At 37.4% G+C, this 22,355-nt stretch overlaps 2 protein-coding genes across 6 annotated transcripts in view; one reads left to right on the top strand and one right to left on the bottom strand.

Annotated features, from left to right (window-relative positions):
- fam117ba (family with sequence similarity 117 member Ba) overlaps window positions 1-5,160 on the top strand; it is an 8,978-nt gene extending 3,818 nt beyond the window's left edge. The window contains exons 5-8 of the mRNA XM_052559260.1: window positions 129-272; window positions 1,286-1,511; window positions 1,593-1,713; window positions 2,888-5,160. Coding sequence (XP_052415220.1) covers window positions 129-272; window positions 1,286-1,511; window positions 1,593-1,713; window positions 2,888-3,176 — 780 coding nt within the window. The 3' untranslated portion in view covers window positions 3,177-5,160. The remainder of the gene's footprint in view (window positions 1-128; window positions 273-1,285; window positions 1,512-1,592; window positions 1,714-2,887) is intronic.
- On the bottom strand, window positions 5,034-18,378 carry ical1 (islet cell autoantigen 1-like). 5 transcript variants are annotated; one of them, XM_052559255.1, is made up of 17 exons: window positions 18,294-18,378; window positions 17,319-17,360; window positions 16,747-16,784; window positions 16,489-16,660; window positions 13,169-13,241; window positions 12,764-12,887; window positions 11,525-11,723; window positions 11,307-11,432; window positions 11,105-11,203; window positions 10,933-11,018; window positions 10,233-10,279; window positions 10,056-10,124; window positions 9,375-9,623; window positions 8,060-8,311; window positions 7,852-7,947; window positions 7,629-7,745; window positions 5,034-6,337 (listed from the first exon to the last, which is right to left on the bottom strand). In XM_052559255.1, exons 3-16 carry the CDS (start codon window positions 16,758-16,760, stop codon window positions 7,630-7,632), a joined length of 1,722 nt encoding a protein of 573 aa, XP_052415215.1. In that variant the 5' UTR covers window positions 16,761-16,784; window positions 17,319-17,360; window positions 18,294-18,378; the 3' UTR covers window positions 5,034-6,337; window position 7,629. The 5 variants fall into 5 exon arrangements, with proteins under 5 accessions (XP_052415215.1, XP_052415217.1, XP_052415216.1 ...); XM_052559257.1 differs by lacking the exon at window positions 18,294-18,378 and adding an exon at window positions 18,088-18,232; XM_052559256.1 differs by lacking the exon at window positions 18,294-18,378 and adding an exon at window positions 17,854-18,064.
- Between the last annotated feature and the right edge of the window lie 3,977 nt (window positions 18,379-22,355).

Here is a 22,355-nt window from a genome sequence, read left to right as displayed (position 1 = left end):
CAGCCTGTGTGGGAGTCTTTCAAACAGGATTACACAGAAGGCTGGTTTTCCCTACAGCGGGAATGTTTGTAGACCCATACACACATTTCTGAAGAAGCATTGTACCCTTTCCTCTTTTTCACTCTCAGTCTCAGATGCCTAAAACCATCCTGATTCCCATCCCCATCTCTAAGTCCACACCTCCCAGATTTCGGAACAGCATAGAGGGGCTCAACCAGGAGATTGAACGCATCATCATCCGGGACACTGTGGAGAGAGATGAGATCATAGTAGTGAGTGCATCTCAACATTTATTTTTATTTTTTTATCAGCGTAAGAACCCAAAGACATTTCCTAGTTAAGTGTCCAAAATACCACTTTTGAACTTTTCATACGTTACTTATTTTATGGTTTTGGAGCACAAAGAAATGTCCTTTCTGCAAATGTACTTTGTAATTGTAACTTTATAATTTGTAGCTAGTTGTAATTTAGTTTTTATATTTTTTATCATCATTTAATCATTTATTTAATATCAAGGTGACATTATTCTACTAAATCTTCAACCTCTAATTAAAAGGACATTTAAAGATGTAAAAACATTAACAAATTAGTATTATATAGCATGTTGCTTTAATTAAAAATGATAATTATCTGGAACATTGAGTTATCATATTTCAAAGTGATTTCTATTATTTTGCAAGACAAAAAAAATCTTATATTTACCTGTTTAATTTTTTAGGTAAATACTGTTACAAAAAAAGAGAGGTGTGAAAACAAAACTGGAAAGAAATATAAGGGTTTGGGGTAGAAAAACAAGATTTTTTTGGTACATACCAGTGAATTATTCATGAGATATATCATAAACCTAATAGAGTGCAAATGTGCAGCATGTTTTTTTTGTTTTTTTCATATTGTTACAGCAAAATTAATAAGGAGGAAAGAATGCAGTGGACTCAAGAGAGATATTTTTGTTATATCATGTCTCATTAAAATATCAAGCTTACATTATTCTCCTGACGTCTAAAGGAAACTGTACAGTTCATTCAGTCATACCGATGGATAAAGATTATATGATTATGATTTGAAATTATTAGTTTTAGTCTATTTGAACAGTACTTCTCCAAACCAAAAGTGCCTCCCATAATTTAAAAAGCAACATCCTAATTTAAAAAAAGGTGGATAGGGACTATAATAAAGCTTATCGGTGCACAATCAATACTAATGTGATTTTCAGTTGAATCCAGTTAACAAGAATTGCTTTTGTCCTATGCATCCTAATGAAGCAAATGTTTGTTATGTGTTTTAGCCACAGGACGTTCCTGATGGGCACCGCGCGCCCCCGCCCCTCCCCCAGCGCAGCAGCAGCACACGCAGTATTGACACACAGACGCCCTCCAACGGCGGCCTCGGCAGTAACCGTAGCAACAGCAGCAGCCGGGCTGACTCTGTCTCACCGTCGTACCTCAGCATCCTCAACGACACGGTGGGAAACAGCCCGCTCGACGACACGCTCAACGAGAGCAAAGAAAGAGGTCAGAAGCACACAGCATCAGCATCACAATAACCTAACATCAAACTATTTGCTTCCTTAATATTCCTGTTTACTGTGTCAGACCTAGGACCTTGGTCTCCTCTGCCCAAATATGCTTCATCTCCAAAGCCCAACAACAGCTATATGTTCAAACGTGAGCCCCCGGAGGGCTGCGAGAGAGTCAAAGCTTTTGAAGAAAACCAGTGAGTAACCGCTTTGTAGACTTTTGGTCTGTATGTTGGTGTCTTTAATATAGGGTTTGAAACTAAGGTTGTTGTTTTTTTGTTTTTTCAACACAGAGTCAGTTCAGAAATTCAGAAAATGTAATTTGTCCAAAATTTTATGAGCTATTTTATTCTGTATTTGTAAAAAAAAAAAAAAAAATGAAACCCTGTTACCAACATTTTTTTTGAATACTGTTAAAAAAAAGGTCTGTGATTTTTTCATTTTGTAAATAAATAAATAAACGGAATACAAAATATATGAATTAATGATAGATATGAAAAAAAATTAAATAAAACACATTTAGAAATAAATTATATCTAAGAACATTAGGTAAAAGGGTTGTAGATCCAGGCAAAATTAAGCTCTAATTTCAGTAATTATGGACTAGCTACTTTGGAATCAAATGTTTGTAGTTTGATTTAAAAAATGTCCTATAAATTAAAGACAAATATTTGTTTGATCAATTTTCCCAAAAATTCCAGAAGCCCATTTTGGCCATGCTTTGGTAAATCATAACTATGTCATTAAAAGTCAAAATTTTAACATACTAAGTCATAAATATATCAAGATTATGACGTAAATTAGACATAATTATGAGATAAAAATCTATTATAACAAAACATTTTAACATCTTAAGACAAAAAGTCTAAATTATGACATAAAAAGTTGGAACTCGCTCATAATTGACTTTTTATCTTAAGATGTTAAGATAATTTTGTCATAATTTTGTATTTTTGTCTCATATTTATGACTAAATATGTTATAATTATGATTTATCAAAGCGAAGCAAGATTTTTTTTTTCTTATTTGGCCGAAATTGGCTTTCACACAAAATAACTTTGGTAACAGAATAGAAAAGTTGAGCTTGATGAATACAACTAATATTGTAATTTGTGTGCAACATTATTATTATTATTATGATAAAAGAACTGTTGAGGTGGGACCTTGGACTTTAAAAAAAAGAAAAGTGATGCTACACTCTGTATCTCTTGCATGGAAAATACCAAGACTTAGTTATTTTGTAATAAAGTTTCCTCAGATAAAAAAGAATTGTGAGGGATTTAACTGCCAGGAACACTCATATTTCTATCAGTATAAAAGATCCATCTTCACGAAAGAGCCATGAACTGTTCTTTCCATCTTCTGTTCCAGGCCAAGGCCTCTCCAGGAGATTCCTCCTTATCTCTGCCCAGACAGAAACAAGGTGAACTTCATTCCCAAAAGCGGCTCTGCTTTCTGCCTGGTGAGCATCTTGAAGCCTCTGCTGCCCACCCAGGAGCTGAACTTCCGTAGCGGGATGGGATACCACAGCATCTCCCCCTCATTGGTGCCTCTGGGTGGGGTCGCGGTGAGGAGCCTGTCCCCCTCCATGGGTCCCATCTTGTCCCGTGGACGTCAGTCACCATGCCTCCCACGACATCTTGAGGAGCCAGAAGGTTAAAACGGAAGAGAGGAATGTCAGCTGATGAACAGAGATGCCATTTTTCCTCCACTCCTGTATCATCTGATAGAGTCAGAGCTTTGTTAGGAATTTATCCAAGAACCCGTTCTGAACAACTCCGAGAGATATCAGTCTGAAACTTGAACATGAGTTTTTTTGTTGTTTTTTTCTAAGGGTAATGTTACATGTTAAACTATGAACGAAAGGAGGTTTTTAAGATGGTGTATGTATATACATTTTTAGTATTGCACTGCTTTTTACTTTCTCAACTATTTATTGCATTTTACCATGAAGCCTTTGAATTTTCTTATGTATAGCTGCATCCTTTAACCTACACAAAAGTTCGAAATAATTAAGATTTTTGAAAGATGTCTCTTAAGCTCACCAAGGTTGTGTTTATTTGATCGGAAATACAGTTAAACAGTTATTTTGTGAAATAATACTAAATGTTTTCTAAATGTCATTTAGTAAAACTATATTTTCATCATCGTTTTTCTAGTCTTCAGTATCACATGATCCTTCAGAAATGATTCCTATGTGCTGACTTCGTGCTACAGAAATCATTTCTTAAAATCATTGTTGAAAACCGTTTTAAAATGCATTATTTTATTCAGCAAGGATGCATTAAATGGATCAGAAGTGACAGTAAAGACATTTTTAATGTTACAAAATGTTTCAAATAAATGAATTTTCTATACATTAAAGAAACAGTCACGTTTCATCATTAGTGATAATAAGAACTGTTATTAACAGAGTACCAATAATAATTCTGAAGGATCATGTGACACTGAAGACTGGAGGAATGCATACTGAAAACTCAGCTTTGCCATCACAGGAATACATGATATTTTTTTAAATATATTAACATAGAACCAGTTCTCTTAAATAACATATACAGTTACTACTGTATTTTAATAAAATAATCTGGCTTTGGTGAGTATAAGACACTTCTTAAAAAAAAAAAAAAAAGTTGTAATTTTTAATTTTTCCAAACTTTTCGACCTGTATTGTAAATTTAAGTAATTTGATTTACTAGGGAAATGGAGCTTTTAGGTCACTGTTTTAGTTGCTTATAGTTTACATGCAGTTTGATTAGAGCTGGCAGAACAACCAGAAATGCTGTAGCAGATTTGAGGAGGACTAACAAATGTGCCTGACTCCCACCACTCGTTCGTAGGACCCCATTTTCATACAGTCCTTTTTCTATCATCGTCTGTCCCTACATCCAGTCTCGCCCCTTAAATGTATAGAGCCCTTCCCCTATATGTAACCGGTATGTGCTTAATGTGATTTGCTGGTGAGAGGAAGTTGGTACATGAACAGCCTGGAGGAGACATAGATCAAATGTACCGGACAGTATTATGATTATGATGCACTTGTCAGTTCTGTTGCTAAATTTCAAGATTAGTTCAACAGATATGTGTCATTACTGTAATTTCAGTCGAGTGAAGGAAAATAGATCGGAATATCAGAGCACACTGGATATGAAAGACTTGTCATGTATAACAATGAAAGAAAAGGGATGCAAAGAATTTAAGAGGGAAGCATGGCTTTAGCTAATAGTGAACTGATTTGAACTGTAGCATCTTTATACTGTGAAATTTATAAATCACACCGTAAAGCTTCCTTTCTTCCAAAAAGAAAAAAGCTGAAAGAAATTAGGCAATCCTTAAAAAAATGGTATGTAATTGCCTTAATACTGAATTGTGTGTAAATTAGACTGGTGCCTGTTACTGAATTTAAGTTGTTACAACATTTGTTTCTTTCTGTGAATACAAGGAACATGGTTTCTTGACAGGATAAAATTGGATTTTATGTTGAATATATTTACAAATAATGAGAGAAATAACACTCAGAAACGGGATTCAACTCAGATTTATTTGCTCTCAGATACAAAAGCTCTCAATCCAGTTTCCTTCATTGAAATTGTACATTATTTAATTGAAACAAAGGCCAAGTTGCATAAAATAAACAGATGAAAGCAGCTGCGAATGGTGCGGTGTGCATTCTTTTTTTTCTTCTTTTTTTTTAAAGGAAAAGAAAAAAAGTGGTACATAACTTCTCAAAATATAGTTCCAAACACAAAATTTGGACACTTCAAAATGTTAAACCACTTAAAGACAAAAACGTGCTCTGTTAAATATGTAGTGAAATCCCGTGTGAAATGTACAGACAAAGCTATTCAGATCAACGAACATGTCTATCCTTAAAACTGACGACATACATTCTAGAACAATCCAAGACTGGACTCGGAGACAGTTTAGTGCAAGCAATAACTTGATTTCTGAAATGCAACAGAAAACCGATTGGTCACTCCTGATGAGACTAAACATGATCATGGGATAAAATTAAATGTGTAACTAATTCCAGTTTTTGCATCACACTGTGACAGTGAAGAACATTTAGGAGACGTAATTTCTCTGAGTGAGAGTGTTTCACCATTTCTGTCTCTGAAAACAAGAATGCCTCACTTATGATTAGCTCCATTAAACTGTGACCTTCTCATTCCCACCAAACTAATGGCACAGCACACAACTTGCATATGTAGTTAGTAGTAACACTTTTTATTAGATTAATAAATAAATTTCATTTATTTTATCATTAAGGGTTAAACTAATCCAGTGAAAGAGACTCCAAAAATATTTGTGATTTACACGCAACATCACACACTTTAGGTATTGGTCTTAATTAAAAATACAGTCTATAATCTATCATAGATGTTATAAATCTGTAACCCTGTTTCTGGACATTAAAACTCACGTTGTACAAAGCAAACAGATATACACACATTTATGCAGGTTTAGTCCTAGGCAAAATATCCCCCCATATGCAAGATGGGCAAATCCTCACCTTCACGTCCCTTTAAACATGTGCACTTCAAAAAGTAACAGATACTTTGCTCTCAGGTAACAACACTATAGGTGTCCTAATGAACATACAGTACATTCACACATACAATGAAAGAATGGAGAAAAGAGAGACATTCCCATATCTCAGAAACCTTCCAGTGTTATATGGATAGAGATCTCTGGATGCTTCCTTGGCTCAAGTTGAATTGTTTCAGGAGAGGTAGTGATCCAGCTCCGAATAAAGGCTTGGGATATGCACTCCTTTCCATCAAATAATATTTTGGATGTGATACAGCTCCAGAGCATCCTTCACTGAGAGAGGTAAAAGACAACTTTGTAAAGCTATATTAAGTATTATAAGTATTATATATACAGTATATATATATATATATATATATATATATATATATGTGTGTGTGTGTGTGTGTGTGTGTGAGTGAGACATATCAGGACACAACTTTTCTCCAGAATTTTCACATTTTCTCCAGAAATATTTGATTGGGTTCAAGCCCAGGATGGGGCTGGGCCACTCAAGGACATTGACAGACTTGTCTATAAGCCACTCTTGCTGTGTGCTCAGGATCACTGTCCTGTTGGAAGATGAACCTACTGCCCAGTGTGAGGTTCTGAATGCTCTAGATTAGGTTTTCGTTAAGGCTATCTCAATATTTTGGTGCATTGAGCTTGTCTTCTACTCTGATGAGTCCCTTCCAACTGAAAAACAGCCCCACAACATGAGGCTGCTCCCAGCACACTTTACTTTTGGGAACTCTGCAGATGATGAGCAGTGCATGGTTTCCTTCAAACACGATGCTTGGAACTGAGGTTCATCAGAGCAGATTATCTTGTTTCTCAGAGTCTGAGGGTCCTTTAGGTGTTTTTTTTTTTGCAAATTAAAAAGTGTGTTTTGTAGTGTCTTCACTGAAGAGAGGATTGAGTCTTGCCACACTTGAGTGTTGCAGTGATTTTTATCCTTCTATAGATTTCTCCTATCTTCACATATGATCACGAGCTCAACTAAAGTGACCTTCAGGTTCTTGGTCACCACACTAACCAAAGCCCTTCTCCATCTACTGCTCCGTTTGGTAAGGAAGCCAGCTCTAGGAAGAGTCCTGTTTGTTTCAAACTTCTTCCATTAAAATTAACAGAGTCTGCATGCTTCTGTGACCATTCAATGAAGCAGAATTGTTTTCTGAACTCTTCCACAGACGTGTGGCTTGATCCCAACCTGATTCTGAGCTCTACAGGCAGTTCTTTTGACCTCAGGGCTTGGTTTTGGTCTCTGATATGCATTATCAGCCGTTAGATATTTTATTAAGACATGTGTGCCTTTCCAAATCGTATCCATCCAATTGATTTTGCCATAGGTTAACTTCGCTCGAATGGTAGTAACATCTACAAGCAATATGAATGCTCCTAAGCTAAATTTCAACTGTCCTAGATAGGAATGAATACTTATGCAATGGAAACATTTAAGTTTTTTTTTTTTTTTTGCAAGTATGTTAAATTCAAAGTGTACAGTGGTTCAAAGTAGTTTAACCATTTTTATAAACCTGGGACTTATTTGTCAGTGAGAAATATATACAAATGCACAATAACACACCTCAGGCATTGAGGAACTCCTGATCACTGCGTCCAATAGCATCTGGGTTGGACAGAGGGTCCAAATCTGCAAAGAGGTTAAACCAGGCAGACATGTCCCTGGAGTTTCCCTTAGGTGCTAAAAAGACACAGAGAGATGAATCACTACAGAAACAGTAAAAAAGACCATCTAAGATTATCTGTATCCATCTGTTAATTGTTGACATGTGATATAAAACTCTTACCACTGGCAGAGGAGTGTGGAGTATTCTGGGTAGGCTGTCCTCCACTGGAAGGTGGTTGGAGGGGCAGGGCTTGAAACATGGGTGGAGTCGCCCATCCTGAATAACAGGAAGAGAATCAATATGAACATCACAGTGACTGCACTGAATACAAAAGAAAACTGTTGTTTGTCCTCCAGCCAGTAGAGGGCAAATAAAAGTTTGTGCAAACCTGTGGCACTAAGGCTATGGTCCAGGAGCTGTGACGGCAGGAAGCCAGTGGGTGTGTTTACCATTCCTGCTTCCTGTGAAGGAGCAGTATCAGGAGCAGGAGGGGCCTCGAAACAGCCGAAAGCATCCTGCCATGCCTTACTAAACTCACTAGTGCCGCCCGCAGCCCCAGGACTCAGCAGATCCTGCAGGAAGGCCAGGTCACCTCTCTCTCTGTCCTCTTCTTTCACCTCAGACAACAGATCCCTGCCTACTACAATAAAAAGAAGAAGATAATCAGGCTTTTACACTGCAAAAAGCAAATTGCTCCCCAAGTACTGTTGTCTTGTTTTCTGGTACAAATATCTGAACATTCTTTATTAAAGAAACATTTACTTGAATCAAGAAAAATTTACTTTAGAAGGCAAATTATATCAGATATTAAAACAATGTTTTCTGAAAATGTATTAAAATAAGGTGAGTTTATTATTAAAACAAGAAAATAAAATCTGCCAGTGGTGTCAGAAAAAGAAAAGAGAGAAAAATATACCTTTTTCAAAGGGAAAACAAATCAATTTGTCTCGCCATAATGGCAGAATTTTTTTCTGTTTAAGGCTAAACTGACTTAATTTTGGTAAATTTAGCACACAAAAAAAACAAGACTTAATATCTTAAGTTTAATCTTTAACAACAAACAAAATCTGCTGAACTCAATTAAAAGGAGAAAATAATTTATTTTTCTTACTAGATGTTCTTACTAGATGTTCTCATTTTTAAAAAAAAACAAGACTTGGTATCTCATTTCATTTTGCTTATCAATTAAACGCATCTTGGTTTTTAGAATAATTCGATATTTGTACTGGAAAACAAGACAAAAATATGGAGACTGTAAAAACTTTTTACAGTAGTGTAGTATAGCAAAACAGAAGTGAGGTAAAAAGAATCACAGAGAAGCTTCAAGAAAAATATGGCTGCTGCGTCATAAACATAAGAAGACAATTTAGGTTTAAAAGGTGAAAAACAAGTTGCCAAAATCTTCCAAGAGTGCATAAAAATTTAACATATGTAAAAAGCTGGGGGAAGAGAAATTAACCTTGAGGAAAGTACAGTTTTTAAAAATGCTTTTTTAAAGTTTTACAGAAACACCTGGAGAGTTTTAAGAGTGGAGAAGGAAATCTGAAAGAGCAGTAAGCATTAAAAGTTTCTGAATAATTCTTATGAAACCTCAAAGGCTTATAGATTAGGCTGTTAAAGCACATCCAAAGGGTTTTAGAGAGTAAGAGCAGGCGCTAAGGGAGCCCTGGGCACTGAAGAGATGCCCAGCCAAGCATTTATACCTATTTCAGGTGACAGACTGCTGATAAAGGCATCTTGCATTTCCTCATGTGATACACCTACGCCCCACTGAACAACAGGGGGCTTTGAGACCTCCTGCAGTATCTGAGGCTGCATAACGGACATGGATGGGTGTGGGGTTGGGGTCAAGGTTGGAATGAGAGAAGGGGACGAGCCAGGCTCAGGGGTCATTAATAGGAGGTCATCATCTGTGCTATCTCCACCAATAGGGCCAAATTGTTCAGTCAATGCTGCAGTACAGGGGCAGAGATGAAGATGAGAAATACAAACAGGCATACTGTAAATAATAGCTACTCAAACACACCAGGAGTTGCACCGACTAAACAAAAAGTTGATTAGTTCTATTAATATTTGATGCTTTAAGTCTGTGTCAACTGATCATGTGACTGAGTTGTGATGCCTCTTCACTGAATTGAAATTAAATCTAGGGCTGAGTGGTATGACTAAATAAACAAACGAACAAATAAATAAATAAATAAATAAATTAATATAAAATGTAATTGATTACTCTATATATATATGTGCTTATCTAAGGGTTTTAATAACAATTAATCTGACTAAATATAACTAAAACATAATTTGCAGTTTATGGATGACTAGTGAATTAGTAGCAATGATTACTGGGGCAAGGCCTAGTATGCAAACACACACACACACTTTACCAGAGTCCAGACTGGCACACAAAGAACTGTCAGATCCTCTACTCTGCCCATCTACCGCAGGAGTAGAAACTGTTAAAAACACAAAGAAAGCGCACCTTTTTTCAAGAAATTTGAGCCAATAGAAAATCATTGGGCAATCCTGCGTGTTCCCAGATGTGCTTTAAAAGCTGAACATACCAGTATCGGATGATTCACCCAGCTGTTCATCTTCAAGTGAAACAAGACTGAAACATAAACATACAAACACCAAATTAATTTAACAGACACTCTGATGCATGGCTAAATGGATGCAGAGAAGAGATGATTCACATTACTATGACACACAGTATCAGATTAGAATTACAAAACACCTGAAATTAAATCTAAACTGACAAATTGGAGTGAGTCACAGCGATATTCCTAGGAAGCGGGTGAGGGTCATCACAGTTTTATAGAACAGCATGTCTAACACAGAGGGCAGAGGAATAATTACAGTCTCATTTCCCGCTGTCAAGACAGGAAATGACAGTGGAACTTTAAGCAGTGTTTCCTGTTCACGAAGGTAGCAGGAGTTTCTAAAAGAATTACAATGTTCCACTCACAGATCAGTAACCAGAGCCTTCAAAAAGGCCCCTCGCCTGAAGAGACCTAATCTGAGGGTCACGGAGGGTTGCAGAGAATGAGGAAAGAGAGTGAATGAAAGATCTGACAATGAGAGGCAAGCAGGGTGCCTTCAAGGGAAAAGACATGCTTTCTTGATGAAAAAGAATGAAGAAAACTGAGACTGCTAGATTTGTCTGTGTGAGATTCATTGACCATGTGATATATATTATACTACACACAAAAAACATAACGAAGAAGATGAAAATGGCCAAATGATGTCTAACTGTGTTCTCACTTGTCTGGATGTGTCTTCTTTTCCTCGTCTTTGCTGTCCTCTGCTGTCTGCGTGGAAACAATTTGATCCAATGGGTCTCTTAATTCCTGTAATGAGCCATATGTAGTCATATAAGAGCTTAAATCTCATGACATAACAGTTTCATTTCTGGGATTTGTGCATGGAGACCTACTTTAAGGGTGGTGAACTGGTAAGGTACATATCCTTTGAAGGCCTCATGGATGCCGGACATCACATGTGCAGTCTTCTCCCAGTACTGTAAGAGCGTTGTCTACAGAAAAAACAATACAGGATGAGAAAAGGTTTGAAAAATATGAGTGTTTAATAAAGAATGACAGTTAATTTACAGGAAATTAAGGTATTACACATTTTACCTGGTAAGTACATAATGAATGTGAAAGCATGTTGCAGCGACTGGCGCCCAGCATGACCACTTTCTGACACACGTCATTCTTCAGCTTATCAAAATGCACTTTTGTTCCTCTAACCTGGGCCTGAACCTGTTCACAAACACACACAGATAACACTTCAGCCTCCATGTTGTATATTGATGCAAGTCACCCCTTTGATTGCTCACTTCACTCTGTCTGACCTTGCGAAATTTTTCCAGTTGTTTGTAAGTATCTGGGTCCAGTTCCTGCGAGACGTCCTTCATCCAGAGCAGAGCTCCGCGGTACTCAGTACGGGCTTTCTCCATCCGGCTCACGGTCAGCAGGGTGTCTGCGATGGCTCTCCTCCGGAACGTCTCCACTTCCTGTTCCAAACGATGGAGAGGGGGACACAGCGCCAGCCTGGGCATGACAGAGGACAAGAAGACAGAGAAATTGTAGCCAGTGGCTTAATCATATCATTGTTGAATGTAGCACCGAAGGACAGAGATGTTAGTGTGTCTTTAGTGTTTGCAGAATATAGAAATATTCCTTCTATGGCTGCCAAAGTAACTTGTATTGATTTGTAATAATGGAATAATTAATCAAAAGTGACAACAACAAAAAAAAAACTCAGCCTTGCTGAATAACAGTATTCATTTCTGACTTAAAAGAGTGTATACATATACATAATATTCATACACATATAAATACACACTTGTGTATTGTCACGGGAGGAGCCAACGACAGACACAGTGGGCGTGGCCATGGCGTCAGGCCTCGAAGAGGCTTTTATTAACAGAAAAAGTAAAAAAGGGAATAAAAGTGGCCAAAGGGGGAGAGTGTCCAAAATAAACAGGGGATCTGGTGTCCTCGTCGTGCTACGCGGTTCGTGTGGGTCGGGCAGTGTTCACGGAGGAAGGGTCCAGGTAAGGGGCGGAATCCGGTGGCCACACGCGCTCCCCACTTTGGTCTGCGGCGCTTGCCGGTGATGGACAGCCCAGCATCCTGGCCTGTTGGCCGTGTAAACGGGTGCGGTTCTCTTCCGGATCGCGGGTCCGGTGGCTCACGTCTCTGGTGGCACGGGAGTCCCTCAATGCACCCTTCCTGGACCCATGAGGACACCAGCGTGCATGCACGGGGAAGAGACCGGTCTCCCGAGGAGAGGCGCGTTGGGCTTTTCAACAGCAGCGGTGATGAGGCTCCATTCACATCAGGTGTGCCCCATCACACGCCGCCAGCCCTGGCTTATCCAGCGCCCCTCCTCTCTCACACACCCACTTAGGGAGGAGGCAGCTGACTCGTCACAGTATCCATTCATATCCTGACCAAACTGCTTAGTTGTTGTTTCAATGTATTCAATCAAGACATATATGCATGTATTAACTATCAAAGCATCATGAAATAAATTGCATTAATGATCTGAAGCCCTGATTCAGTCATATTTGAAGAAGAGTGCCTACCTTTGCTTGGCAGAACAGCAGAGGGCTTTACTGGTGGCGTCCATCATACTGCCTGCTTTTGTTTTATCATGCTCTGCCTGGAAGCGCAAGAACAGTCCGAGCTCATTCTCCTCTTGAGAGAGGTCTGAAGTAAGGAGGTCACAGGAGGAAAAAACAGGGTTATTACCACGACAATAACAGTATGTGGCTTGATTATATGTGCTGAGCATCATCAATTATGAAAACCACAAAAACACATTTGTAGAGTTATGCTTAAAATGGTGTACTGACTCCACAACAGCATTCATGGAAACTGAGAAAGTGCACTGTATTCCACTGCATGCAGAGGCTTTCAAAACAAGCTGAACAAGACTCTTTGTGTTTGCACACACACACAGAGGGTGGAAGATCATGTTCCTCACTCACGTGTGATTCTTTGCTGGTATTTCTCAATCACTTTCAGGAGTTCTGTGCAAGTGCTCTGGACTGAACGGAAAAACTGGAGGAAACAGATAACACATTATCATCGACAAATACAATTAATACATTGTTTTAGTTTTTGTTACAAATGTAAAAAAAAAAGAAAGAAAAAGGAAGCAGCACTTCTGTGTTTGTTGCAACACAGCAAAATATCTCTGAATCTTTCATTCTTTTCATCATTTATATATTCCGACAGAAGATTTGGTCACCCACACTAAAGACTCCAAAAAAATAGAAGAACACATAAGAACACAAAAAATGGCATTTCCAGTCTTGCTGTCATGGCAACAAAGGATGTTAAATCCCTGACTGTCTGAGAGAGCAGGAGAATGTGCTCTACCTGAAACCAGAAACTCACAGAAATGACACAGATAATATAAATGACTCATTCATGCCTTTGTTCTAGAGAGAGTTTCAAAAGCTTTGAGAAGCCAAATATAGGAACAGGACAAATTCCAGTATTCAACAGTGGATCATGAAAACACTGGGCTATAGAAAATAACAGCTATTTCAAATAAATGATTTTCTTTTGAACTTTCTATTTGTTAACAAATACAAAAAGTACGAGTTTCCAAAAATAAAAAAATTAAATAAAATAAAAATCCATCAGCGCAACTGTATTCAACATTAATAATAACAATAATTGTTTTTAAACACCAAATCTGCAAATTAGACCATTCTCTGAAGGATCATGTAACACTGAAATAATAGCTGCTGAAAATTAAGCTTAAACCACAGACATAAATCACTTTTTAAAATGTATTCAAATACAGAAAGGTGATTTTTAACTGTAATGATATTTCACCATATTACCGTTTTTTAACCAAATAAATAAAGCCTTGGCGAGCACAAGAGTCAATGCTGAAAATCTTCCAGTCCCCAGTCTATTGAAAGGTAATGTAGCTGGTAATTTAGCAGATGCTGTTATCAAAAGCGAACTGCATTATAATTATTACAAGAGATAATAGTGATAGTTCATGGCTCACACCAGCAACCTTCCGGTTACCAGACTTAAGCCTTCGCAACTACTGTTTAAACAGGTTTGTAAGAAAATATACAAACAATCATAGTCTGGGAGAAAAAAAATTCATAGCTACTTCAGAAAAAAAGTATTACTGTGATAATTTCTTGTATTAATAAAGTATATTCATGTGGATCAAATTAAACATGGCATCCACCCAGACTAAGGTCCATGTGTGCTGATGAAGGTGTGACCCCTGCAGGTGAGGGCTGCTTTCAGGTTACTGTTTAACTCTGTGCACAGGCCTGATAAACACCCAAGAACAACACCCTCAGGAATCAGGTTTGTACAACAGCCTCTGCTAAATAAACACGGTTCTGTTCAAAATTCTGCCATTTCACACCATAAGGATAACTCATTATTGTTTTCAAGTTAAGAGGAAACAGTGCTTTGTTACTAAACAGGCTAAAAGCCAAATCACATGATCACAAGGGCAGCTGTGGCTCAATGGAGAAAGAACATGGATACACCGGTTCATTAAGCGAGCAGCCGGGGGGCTTACGATGGTCTGTCTTCTGCTCTCCTCTTCACTGGAAACCATCTAATGACCAGTAAACCAGGATATGCTTAAGTGTAACAGCCTGAGGCAGGGCATGATTTGACAAACACACATAAACAAACACACACACACGCTTCCTTAAACTACGAGTGGTGGTCTACAGATTTGATCAGCTCTTGTTTACAAGAAATCAGCTAATTTCTTTTTTTTTAAAAAGAGAGAACTATTAACCAAATGTCAACTAATCTAAAGTAGATAATCTTTCACACATATGGCCAACCAAATATAACACTTCCAGGCTAAAACAAATCCAGACTCAATAAAATCAGTGTTCATGTATTCAGATCCTAAAACCTGGAGTGAAAGATCAAAAAGAAACCAAAGCTTGGGCTACAAATGCCCCAAACACTTAAAAGGATAGTTCACCCAAAATTGAAATTTCTGTCATCACTTACTCCCCCTCATATCATTCCCAACCCACAAGTCAAGTTATCTGTCATTTTATTAAATATTTATTTTATGTCTATATAGTTTAAGTCTGAAACATCCTAATGAGCTTAAGTAATGATTCTGCATGAAATTGCAAAAGCGTGTGCCCTCAGAGTTCAAAGAGTCTCAGGAGACATATTTCAGTGCTGTCAGGAGGGAGGGAGAATTTATGCATGATATTGTTAAAAAGTCACTTTATTTGATATAATTGAATCACTTTGCATAATATATAAAAACGCCCTCACACAAGGTACAAATGTATACTACAGTAGAAAAAGTTTGGGTCTGGTAAGATGTTTCTTCTGTTCTCACCATGCTGCATTTATTTGACCAAAAATATAGAAAAAAACTGCAATAATGTGAAGTTCTATTACAATTTAAAATACATATATTCTGTTTTAATATATTTTAAAATGTAATTTATTTTTGTGACGAATTAACTAGATTTTAGTAGCCATTACTCCAATTTTAAGAGTCACATGATACATCAGAATTTTTTTTGCTCAAGTAACATTTCTTATTATCAGTGTTGAAAACAGTGTATAGATTAATATGTTTCTGAAAACCATAATTATAAAATAAAACTAAATTATAGAAAGTTAAAAATAACCAATTTTTTTGTAATTTTTTAATGCCTTTGCTATAATTTTTTATCATTTAATGCACCTTTGCTGAATGAAAGCATTATTTATTTATTTTTTACAAAACGGCAGTGAACAGTACCTTGTTCATTTCTTACACAGCTTGGCTGAGTTTGTGTCCCCTAAGTGTGAGTCTGTATATCCTACCTAAATCTGCTTTGGACTGCTGTTAAAAAAGACAAAGATTTATAGGGAATGCATTGCCTGAATATGTAAAGAGGGAAAGGGAAAAGAAAGGGCAGTTGTGTGTTTGTGTGTGTGCGTGCGCGTGTATAAAAGAAAGGCAGTCAAGGCAGAGACAGTGTCAGGGCCATTTAGACTCATGTCTGTACAAACACAGTGGTAAATCAAGCACAGTTGATCAAAGTATAGCATCATCTAGAGATCTGTTCATCTTCTCTCTTCCCTGTGATCATGTGACAGTACACCATTAACCTCCCTCCATCTCTTTCAGTCATTTCTCTGTCATTGTCAGGCACACAAACATCAAACGGAAAAAAATAAATTGCTTTCAGATATTAAAAAACAGAATGAGTCACTGAAAGAAAATCCTGGCCCAGTGATGCTTCACTTTCACCCACAGGTCTTTTCACTACATTTACAAGGGCGCTCATACCTCCAATTTGGCATCAAGATCTGCGTCAGATGCCACCACATGCTCATCTTCTTTCTTCCCTGTGGCCTTGATCAGAACCTGCTTGGTCTTCCAGAACTTCTTCTGCATTCGGGCCATGACCGAGCTGTCCTCCCCCAGAACTGCTCTGCCACTGAACATGTCACTGGAGAACCTGAAAGAACATGCCATGTTCTTCAGATATACTTGTTATTAAAAACAGAATCTAAGAAGAGGAGGGGGTAAAGTCAAGATACAAACCCATAGCTGTCCATCTTCTTGGTGAGTGTGGCTTAAATCTGCAAATGGGATAGAAATATTGAATCATGCCTTGCCTTGGGTCACAAGACCTACACTACCAAGTTAAAGGTCAGTCATTATTTTTAAAACTGATATATTTATTCATCTAGAATAGATTCAATTGATATTTTATGATGTTACAAGTTATTTAATAATAATTATTTTATTTTATAACAATAAATCAAAGTCACAATTTCCACAAAAATATTAAGCTGCATAACTGTTTGCAAGATTGATGATGGTAATAAGAAATACTTCTTGAGCACCAAATCAGCATATTAGAATGATTCCTGAAAGATCATACACTGAAAACTGCAGTGATGACTGCTGAAAATTAACTGTTGCCATCAGAGGAATAAATATGAATACATTCAAATAGAAATCAGTTTATTTAACTGTAATAATATTTCACAACATCACATATTTACTGCATTTATCAAATATCTGCAGTTTTGGTGAGCATGAGAGAAGTTGTTCAGACTTTTATAGACGTATGTATGCTTAAAAAATAATTAAAACATTTTATTACTTACTTTTCAAAAATCAGCGGTGGCATTCAGCAGACACTGAAATAACTGGATAAAATACCAAAAAAAAACACCGATAAAAATTAATGATATTATTTCAATATTATAAACAAGTGTCACCGCTGGACAATTTAAATGAATAATAAATAAATCTGAGCTTTGAGGAAAGTCAGTTGATACATAAATACTTAATAAGGCAAAATAAATGTGATGCCCTTTGTAAACTACCGTCTTGTTGTTCTTTTGAGGTAACAGCTGTTAGCTCTCACAGTGACTGCCATGTCTCTCACGGTCACAAATATCCCAAAACCAAAGACAAACACCGTATCCAAACACACACACGCACAAATACAAACGTTTAATGCAAGTCAAAAGAAACTATAATAAGATCCAAACGCCTGTCCTGACATTCATTCAGCATCACTTATGTTTAAATTATTAGTGATTATTAAGCAATCTCAAATGCTGTTTAACAGTTGTGTCACTAAATACATAATAAACCTACATTTCCCGCAAAAAAAAAAACAAACAAAAAACGCACCGTTTATGAGCTGACGCTGTTGTTAATCGCACCTTCCTCCAGATCCAGCAACTCATCATGGGTCTGGTTGCAATGCCTGCTCGCTTTTATCACATTCGCTTGTATTTTCCCGAGATTTTAGTGTACACAACTGCTACTTTGTGTCAAATAAATCGACTAAACCATGTATTCCTAGCGTATCCAGGACGCCTCTCTGCAAAGATAAACGAATAAATATTGTAAAGAGACAGTTACCGGATCCCAAACAAGATAAGGAGTCATCGAGCTCTCACTGCGTTTCCCCATAATAATAACCCTGCTAACTTAGAGCACGCAATTGACATGGCGACTTCAGTCTGCAGTTCGAAACCGACACTATACGGGTCCTGATAATTATTCATTCATTAAATATGAGTGTATATATTTGAAGGAATTGTTATTAGGGCATCGCATTTCCTTACCCGCTGACGTTGCCTTGAGCACCGCTGGGAACGTTCACGCACGTCATTCCCGTGAGCTGAGGGCAGCGAGAGCGCGTGCGCAAACCAGTCACCTCAGACACAAGCTCATAGTTCTCGATGGATTGAGGAAAATATTCAGCTTGTTCTGTTGAACGTTTAATTTAGAGTATACTGGCCAAGTGAAACTTCTCTTGTGGGAAATTAAACAGAGAACAAAATGTATTGTAGGACTATAGATATAACAGGCATACAATATATACAATAGTAGGCCTTTAAATTAAATCCTTTAGTGGTTGTATTTTCATTTTGTAAATTGTTTTGAATAAAAGCTATTATTTATGTAAGTGCACAGTAAAGTAGGCTACAATAGCTCTGCTTAAAAACATGTTTTGCTGGACTAGGTTTTCCAGTATGGTCAGACTAGTGTTTTTAATGGGTAAAGTAGGTAGTGGTCGGTTTAGGTTTTTTTTTTTTTTTTTTCAGCTAATCAGGCCGGGAGTCAAGCATGGAGTCAAGCTGCCAACCAGGTAAGTTATAAATGCTTATTTTATAATAATAATTATAACATAATTCACTTGTAACATTTAGTTCACTTTTAATTGAAAAAATATCAATTTTTATTATTTTTTTTGTCACAGGAGTAAATAGAGGCAAATACCCATTTATGCCCAAAAGATGGCGCCACTGACACAGAGAAACGCGTGATGCCGTTCATCTCAAATATTTGCACTTTCACAACTGTAATCCAGTGGGTACACCCTATGTCTTGGCTGTAAAACAAAATACAACGTATTATACAGCACGAACGCATTAAATACATAAAAAATAACATTTCGATATCCTTGATATCATAAGAACGTTCATATTTAAAAAGAGTTAAACTACAGATTTGAGATGATTGAGGCACCTCATAGTGTGATATATATAACATAATATCTATAATATAATTTATAACTCAAGTTGTAGAACAGAGATTTATATACACAAATAGGTGTCAGAAAAATCAGGAAGCTGCGGTTTTGCTTGGTACACCGAGTCGCACGCTATCAGAGGGAAAAAAAAAGCAGATCCAATGTCGCATACATACCCTAGCATTTTCTACACAAACTTCTCACACATATAGTCACATCCACACCGAGACAAACATTTGATGAACACAGACATAACCCATACACAGACGGACATATGCCACCACCACACCCCTGCCACAACCACAAATCTTTTACCCCAAGACCCTCGTCTTCAACAATGTGGCCTGCTTGAAACAACAAAGGTAGGTAGACAAAGACTGCTTCTGAGGAGCCAAATCAAACGTGCGGTAAACTTTCAGAAGTGAACAACAAGCTCAAGCACACCTGGACGGCAGACAAACATCTGTTCACTGAAGTCTGTTGACACGCTAAGATCAGAAACCTGGGCGTGTTTGCTATATTATAGCTATATTACTCTATTTTTATCAATCAAGATTTTCTTAGCCTCCAGCTGGTGAGGACAATGGATGACTTGGTCCTTCCTCAGTCACAACGCTGAACTGCAGCTTACTGTAATACCATGATAATTTAATTACACGCATTACTGACAAAGGTTCAAGTCAGATCATTGTATATTGCTTTGTAATCCCCTTTTATTAGTCTGGTGAGACGGAATGAACATGTAATGAATCTGCTGAATCTTATCAGTCAAAAAGAGCCAAATGCAGATATGAGGAGACTCTGCTAAACCAAATGTGGGGCAAAAATGAGTTAAACATCTGTTAAGGAAATCACTCTGCCCCAACATACAAAATGTGCCAGTGTGCTGTGTGTGGCCTTTAGAGTGTGCACTTACGTTTCTTAGTATGTGTGTTGGTCATTTAACATGCAGACCCCCCACCCCAAACAACACATATACACACAGAGCAGAGGATGCTCTTCTACAAAGGGTGCGAATGACAAACAGGAGGGCATATCAGTCCTCAGATCAGCCCATCTAATCCTCTCAAAGACCTGCAACACAATTCAGCCCCATTCAGCGAGTCAGAGTCAGATTTCTAGCCAGACAGATAAGACTAAGATGGAATATCATTCAAGAATTTTAAAAGAAATAGTTCAGCCCCCCCAAAAAAGAGAATTCTGTCATAATTTACTCCTCCTCATGTTACATACTATTTGTATGGCTTTCTTTCCTTTGCAGAACTCAAATGATATTCTGAATAATATTCCAGTGTTTTTGTCCATATTAAGCGAATGGGTGCCAACATTTTGAAGATCCAAAATGAATATAAAGGTAAATTAATCCATATGGCCTTGGTGGCCTTCTAAAGCGACATAATCGAACAGATTTAAATGTAAGCTTTTATTAATCAAGCCAAAACACTGATCAATGAAAACATACACAATCTGCATCAAAAATGGTGACACATCTTAAATGTCACGACATTTGATCATGTACAAAATACACTTGATGTTAAAGGGATAGTTCACCCACAATTGAGAATTTGCTGAACACAAATTTGAAGATGTTTAAAAAAACTGTTCCCTACAATGGAAATCAGCAGCTATTTGGTTTCCTTGGATTCTTCACAATGTGTTCTTTTTTGTTCAACCCAAGAAATAAACTCATGTTTGGAGAGAAGTGAGGGTAATGACAGATTTTTCGTTTGTGGGTGAGCTATCCCTTTAATTTTTTAAGACCCCTTCTAGGTTTGAGGTCTTTTTGGAGCTTGAAAATAATGGACCACGTCGACTTTTATGGACAAAACCAGCTTTTAAAAAATATATGTTTCATATTTCTGTTTTTAAATTGGCCATATATTGGCTTAATTCACTTACTTTACACACATGAATGCAACCATGACCACCTGAAGACAAAATTATTTTAATTGTATTTAAATTGATGTTTTTTGTAGCAATGAATAATGCCACAAATGCTGTTGAATGATCTTAACTTTTTATAAACTCAGTTTACAATCTTACCATATGTGAACCCACAATATTACATCCATATTTTATTAAAAATAAATAAAACATCTAAAATTTTCTAGATACACTACCATTTTCAATCTAATGAGAACATCACTTGATTAAAGTGGTCTCTCACTGACTGGGGAGCTTTTGTACTGTTTCTTCTCACCTGTAAAATTCAGTGTAGCAGTGAATCAGTCTTTGCTTAGTCTCCAATGGCTTTTAATGGGTCAGTCACCGACTCTGTTCCCTAATAATAGTCTTTTCAGCATCTCCACGACCGAACAAGCTGGGATTAAAGAGAGAAAAAAAAGATCATGGGCAGTGGGCCATTCAGACAGGTGTCTCCTCTTTCCTTAATACCACCTCTTCTTTCTTCCCCATGCCTCTGCTCACCTCTGTGAATGGGCTGGCCAAACAGTGATTTGTTTTCTGTAGCCTTGAGGCTGGAACTTTAGTGGCCAATGTATAGACTTCAAGGCACCAATGTGCTGCCTGGTAGATCTGCAAATACACCTCAAGTTTCTTTTCAGCTTCTTTTCTGTAGTTCACACGACAGTCTGTCTAAGAAGCAGCATGCTCTTATCTGAATCTTGTCCTTTAAATTCATCGCTGTTTAAATCATTATTAGTAGATAAAGTTGGATAGGAAGAAAGACACATACAGATGGCCTAATGAAGCTCAGAAAGGCCAGAAATTCTTATCTGGAATCATCAGACCTATTGTACTCTTATCAGAGCCTCTCTGCCCTGTCCCAAGGGCTATTGTCATGGCCTGTGGAGAAGGGGGGAAACCCTGTGCACTAGGGACATGTATGTGTCTGTGTGTGTGATTATTTTTTAAAGGAGCAAACTGGCATACTGTATTTTGTGAAGACTGAACTTGTGCTATTCACTTTTATACACACTGAATGACATTTATATTCTGCATATTATATGCTGCAGTTCTATCATGACAATTCTCCAAAGATTTAGCATGGTTTAAGACAATTTTAATGTATTTGCTTTTTGTGGAATAGATCTGCCATGTGCTGCTGTTTGTTGATGTAGATTATTGTTGCTGCAAAGTAAGTACAGGAACTTGGTACTGCCAGTCAGGGGTGCTGTAAGGGGGGGATGGT

The sequence above is a fragment of the Carassius gibelio genome, chromosome B6 (assembly GCF_023724105.1).
Source record: "Carassius gibelio isolate Cgi1373 ecotype wild population from Czech Republic chromosome B6, carGib1.2-hapl.c, whole genome shotgun sequence".
In the NCBI taxonomy this organism is placed as follows: Eukaryota; Metazoa; Chordata; class Actinopteri; order Cypriniformes; family Cyprinidae; genus Carassius; species Carassius gibelio.
This window is presented reverse-complemented; position numbering and strand designations above follow the sequence as displayed.